Source organism: Ipomoea triloba, chromosome 15, assembly GCF_003576645.1.
Source record: "Ipomoea triloba cultivar NCNSP0323 chromosome 15, ASM357664v1".
In the NCBI taxonomy this organism is placed as follows: Eukaryota; Viridiplantae; Streptophyta; class Magnoliopsida; order Solanales; family Convolvulaceae; genus Ipomoea; species Ipomoea triloba.
In genome coordinates this window covers 1,804,876-1,811,058 of record NC_044930.1, presented here as the reverse complement: position 1 = coordinate 1,811,058, position 6,183 = coordinate 1,804,876, and the positions used below count along the sequence as shown (strand labels likewise).

The 6,183-nt window shown below is 34.9% G+C and overlaps 1 protein-coding gene across 1 annotated transcript; it reads left to right on the top strand.

The window, feature by feature from the left end:
• Positions 1 to 125: 125 nt before the first annotated feature.
• On the top strand, positions 126 to 2,165 carry LOC116006075 (peroxidase 15). Its single transcript, XM_031246341.1, has 4 exons — positions 126 to 360; positions 454 to 648; positions 759 to 924; positions 1,473 to 2,165. The coding sequence occupies exons 1-4, from the start codon at positions 151 to 153 to the stop codon at positions 1,883 to 1,885; spliced, it is 984 nt and encodes a 327-aa protein (XP_031102201.1). The 5' UTR covers positions 126 to 150; the 3' UTR covers positions 1,886 to 2,165.
• The last annotated feature ends 4,018 nt before the right edge of the window (positions 2,166 to 6,183 follow it).

The window sequence follows — 6,183 nt, the reverse complement described above, 5'->3', positions numbered from 1 at the left end:
TATGTTTAATTATTTTAGAAGGAAGTGTCAAAAAAAAAAAAAAAAAAAAAGTACACTCCTTTCTTCCACTATATAATGCCTACGCATATCCCCCCATCTAATCATCATCCACTTAGGCATTAATTATTACCCAATAAGATATCAGCAAAAATGGCTTCTTTTTCTCCCCTTTTAGCCATGGCACTCGCCATTTTCATCTTCTCCTCTCACTCAAATGCTCAGTTAAGTTCCACTTTTTACTCCACCACATGCCCTAATGTGTCCTCAATTGTCCGCACTGTGATTCAACAGGCGTTGCAAAACGATGCTCGCATTGGTGGTAGTCTTATTCGTCTCCATTTTCACGACTGCTTCGTTGATGTAAATTATAAAACGAATATATGCAATCTGTTTTATTTATATATAGAGTTGTTTTGAATTCAAAATTGTTAATGATGTTTGTTTGGTGTCTAGGGATGTGATGGTTCTCTTTTGTTAGACAACAATGGAACAACCATTGTTAGTGAGAAAGATGCACTCCCAAACACCAACTCCACCAGGGGTTTCGACGTTGTTGACAACATTAAGACCGCAGTTGAGAATGCCTGTCCCGGTGTTGTTTCCTGTGCTGATATTCTGGCGTTGGCTTCTGAATCCTCAGTTTCTCTGGTAATTTTACAATTTTTCTCCTTTTTTGCTTTGGTTTTATATATCATGGAAGATTTGCATATATAGGTGAGGAATTAGTGATTGAATATATTGTGCGTGCATGGATGCAGGCTGGTGGTCCTTCATGGAATGTGTTGTTAGGGAGAAGAGACGGCAGGACAGCAAACCAGGGAGGAGCTAACACTAGTCTTCCTTCTCCCTTTGAAAACTTAACCAACTTAACACAAAAGTTTACAAACGTTGGATTGAATGTTAATGATCTTGTAGCGTTATCTGGTACGTTCAATGTATGTATATATACGTATGCATACACACAAATATACATAGACAGCACAAAACCCCACATATTAACCCCTTTCTTTTCATACTACTGGTGATATGACTAAATGTGTTGAATTTTGTTGCATTAACTTTTCTTTTTTTTTTTTCTTTTTTTTTTCATATTGCACCATTATATGCACTCTACTATACAAGATAAGGTTAATTTGGGGCTACCTTAACCAAGTTGGTACGTTTTTAACTTGATAAATGGTAACCACAAGGGTTCAAGTTTAACTCTCAGTAAAAAAAGTCAATTGGTTTTCATGTTTGAGCCAATCAGTTATGGGTAACCTAGGTTGGTTATTTTTCTCGCCATATTATCATTCTAGGTTTGAGTTGATCAGCTATAGGTAACCTAGGCTGGTTTCATTCCATGTGACCCTTTGCTAGGTAGGGTTTATCCCAGGCATGTCGTCGAATAGTGAATACCGATTTCTCTCGTCAACCAAAAAAAATGTATATTTAATCGAATTTTGATACATATTAACCCTATTTTGTTTCAGGTGCTCATACGTTTGGACGTGCACAGTGTCGTACATTTAGTCCCCGGTTATTCAACTTCAGCAACACCGGCAACCCTGATCCGACCTTAAACACAACCTACTTAGCCACTTTACAACAAATTTGTCCACAAGGTGGGTCTGGATTCACCGTGACCAACCTTGACCCGACAACCCCAGACACCTTCGACAACAATTATTTCTCAAATTTACAGACCAACCGTGGGCTTCTGCAATCAGATCAGGAGTTGTTCTCAACATCTGGGGCTCCAACCATTGCCATTGTCAACAATTTCAGTGCAAATCAAACTGCCTTCTTTGAGAGCTTTGTTCAATCAATGATTAATATGGGAAATATTAGCCCCTTAACTGGGTCCAATGGAGAGATTAGGTCAAACTGTAGGAGACCCAATTGAGGAAAATTATAATTTTCTCACTCCTACTATTTACCTGTCTGTCTTCTGTTGTCTCCCAGATTATTTGTCCGTTTTGGTGTGTTTTTACTCTACCTTTGTTGCTCTGTGAGTGAAATATTACAGGGATTGAGAGAATATGAGAATTGTATCATTATCTGCACATGTTTTTGTCGTATACAAGAACATACAATTGTACAAGTCAGCTTTTGTGTACCTCTCATTTTCAATATGTAATTTGTTTAATGGAAATAGCAATGTTACAATTTGTCCTTCCCTGGCACTACGGATGGTTAAATTTTAAAAATTAAAGAATCATGAGTAGTTAACTTGGATTATAAATGAAAACAATTTGAAAGTCCATCGATCACATGTGATCAATTTAAAAGTTTAAAATTAAACGTGACAAAATCACTATATATGGCATTAATTCTGCATCTAAATTTCATTTTGTTCTTACCTAGCTATTTCATGTTATACCAAGAACAATTGTTAATGTGTTTCAAAATGCTTTTATTTTTCATCTCTCAATCATTGATATTTTTGGCTCTGCCTAGGCCTTAGCCGACATGAAGATAGTTTCCCTAATCTTCACTACTATAATAATGCAAGTATAATTAATGACAGTTGCTGGAACCTTTCAACACCTTAATTAGGTACCAAGAATTAATGCATTGCTACTCACAAAGTCATATTGCCAATTTAAAGAATTGAATGGAACTTGTAAAAGGACGGTCCATGCATGCATGTTACACGTACGCCAAATTTTTCTTTAAAGAAAATTCTATGATGGCTACGTTGCTTCTCTTTCATAATACATTAAAACAGTTCGGAGACACAACTCAATTGATTCATCGACCCTAAATATAATGCAATTAAATTAAAATTTTACTTTGCAAGTAGTAATAGGGTGCACCAAAAAAGAGGGTTAAGGATTTGACATTGTTGTGGCACAAAGAGTTAAACATTTTAAGACCTCTCGCAATTTACTTCCTCCACCAGTCTCCATGGTAAGAGCGTTGAGATATGTAGTTATATATAATCAGGACATTCGGCTCAAGGACTATATCAATAATATCATCATGTTAATATAATTTATGTTTATTCATTTTATTTAGTCGTGCACCAAAGGTGAAATCTCTCTCACTCCAATCACATCATATTTTGACCCAACAGAATTATGCAGAGAAAATCTTAAATAAAAGTATAATCAGTGTTGCAAAATTTCCGCCTATCCCCTAGGGTTTAACTTGTCGTCTAGCGTATCACTATAATTAGTGGTCTAGACGGCCGGCCGGCTAGGCGCCTGACTAGGACACCTAAGTGCCGCATAGCCCGCTTAGGCGTTAACCACCTAGGCGCCGACTAGGCCGCCGATTAGCTATTGTTCTCTTTATTTATATTTTTTTTTAAATGAGTTATTTCACACCAAACGAAATTGTTTTGAGCAAAATAACCCTAAATTGTTCAAACTATAGATTTTTAGGTTAATATTTAATATTTTAGTATTACCTATTAAAGTATTAAATAGTTTATAATTATTCGTCTTACAAAATTTTGGACAAACTTTTTAAAAATAATAAAATAAAAAAAATACACGGGCGTCTAGTGACTTTTTCAATCATAAGTACAATACACACACGCACACAAACGACGTGGGAGTTTTTCAAGAACCATACTAGATATTCCTACAATTACCAATCCCTAGTCGACATACATTTCTTGACATGTCATCCTTTTATTAGATATGTGAATTCATTATTAACTTAGGATGCGGTAGCCAATTCAGAAGTAAGACATAAAAAAATTGTTTTCATTTTTTTTTCTGGGATTTTAATAGAGAGTGATAATTGTAGGAGTGGAAAACATTTTTCATTTTTCAAAACTATTATTTTATATGGCTACTACATGCATTCTAAGGTATTGAGTGTCCAACTTGTAGTTAAAGTCGGGATATATATAATATATGAGACACAAAACAAATAGAATAAGGATATAATAAGACCATGCACAATGCCCATAATGTAGATGGGCTTTACACTTTATTCCGCATTCAAGGGAGGGTAGGCTACCCTAATTCAGTTTAATCTTAAGGGCTTAACAGTCCATTTATTATTAGCCCAGTTAACACAACACCCTTTACATTTGGGTTGGTCTTTTACATCATTGATTGAATTGGTCTTGGGCAAATTGTCTCTAAAACAACATGCACGAGTCCATACTAATAATGTTCCAACATATTTGTGTGTTGGGGTGGGCAAATTATTCTATGGACCCTGATCCACCTTACAAGGTAAATTCGGGTCTAAAATACACAATTTATATACTAAATGTTCACAATTTGAATTGTGAATATTTTGTATATAATATGTAAATGGACACGGGTTCACCTTGCAATGTGGTCCCAAGTCTATAGTATAACTGTTGGTATGGTTGTAACCTAGCTTGTTTGCGCGAGTCTATGTGAACCCGAGCTTGTTTGCGCGCACAAGGCTGACCCATGTGCAACCTAGGTTAGTGAAGTTATCCTGGTGAAATTATGGATCAGAATTCATCATGCACATTGTAAATCTTGGTTAAGATTATATACATACTTCTTGTTAATATATTATGCACTTTCTATAAGAAAACTTATGTACCTACAAAAAATTTGAAAGTACCTAATACGTTAATTATATGTACATAATATATTAATTACAACTTGTATATAATTTGAATAGAGTTCATAATGTGCTAGTAGTACACTCGACCTGATTCACAATATAACGATTGTTATAATAGAGCCACTCTATGTAGGGTTATTAGTCTCCTAATGAATATATTCCTATGCCACCCCTCAATAGACATCCTGATTCCTATTTCAACCTTAGGCTTACTTTTGTCCCATCACAAAAAAACAACAGTAAAAAAAACATCATTTAAAATGTTATGTTCACACGCAAAGTTTCTTAATCTAGTTAGGAAAAATGTGTTTATGGGCATGCTTGTCTTTACTCTAATCATGGTACTCAAGTCGGCGATTAGTTATGTTAGTGGTTTTTATGGTCCGATGATTTGGAATCTAATTACTGGCTAATCACTAGAAAAAAGAGACCACCCCAACTTTTTGATTGAGTATCCCACGCGGGATCGGAGAAGACGTAAATCAAAAGCCAAAGTTAGTTGGTCAAAAAATGAGTCATCATTACAAGACAAAAAAAAAAATTATTAAAAAGAAAACAAAAAACAATTAACTTTAGGGTGTGGAAGTGTAAGAAGTATGGGCAGAAGAATTGTTGGCTTTCAATCATACGCCCCACAATCGCAATCATTCCACCGGCGGGTATTTTGATGTATGTAAGTTTGAATGTGGTTATGATAGAAGAGATGCCTCATGCCTCTCCTTCATATGCTCATTCATCTCATAAACAATTATGATGCCTCACTCACTCAATTATGCCACTCCTAGGGTGCCATGGCCGCTTAGGGTTTCCAATGATATATGGGGAGTTATTTTGATTTCATTAGTTGATTTACTAGGAATCAAACTTTGCAAACACAATTTGTACAAGTAAATCATAGTAAGAGATGTAGTTATTTTATTTTGAATAACTAGGAAATCCAAGGGTATGCACACGGTAAATCATGTTCGTAAGTAATAGTCCGCAAATTATACAGCAAAGGTAAATCGCAATAAAGAAAATCTTGTGCGACATGTTCGAGTAAGGGTGTTTGCAAGAATCGAACACATGACATTTAGGTACGAGAAATCATGTTTCATCCATCCACTTAGTCATCACCTCTTTCAGGGCTACACGAGCTATTTTTATAGTGGGAGTGGGGGTGGGGGTGGGTGTGTGGTGTTTTAGATAGTTCGTACTATATTAGTAGTATATTAGATAGACAAATCAACCTTCTTCATGTACAATATTATTAAAATTTGAAAATAAGTTTATAAATTTTATTTTGCTACTACCTCAGTGTACATGGTTCAAATCCTACGATTAAAAAATGGTAGGAAGATATAGATTTGACATTGTTGTTGGTACAATATACAAGAATTTAGGGACATGTAGGCTAGTTGAGTCACATTCTGCGATTTATCTCATCTTCTAATTTTTAAAGCAAGAACAATGAGATTAAGTATGGTGTTAAAACTTATTAGAAGTATATTAAATTAATTGAAGAATGTATACATTTGTGTCATATGTGTTTATTTAAATTTTGACTTTTATTTCATTCAATTTGTGAAGTGGCAAGTCCACTTTCACTTGAACCTTTTTATTCTATCCTTAGATAACACCTATTCATAATCTCTTTCT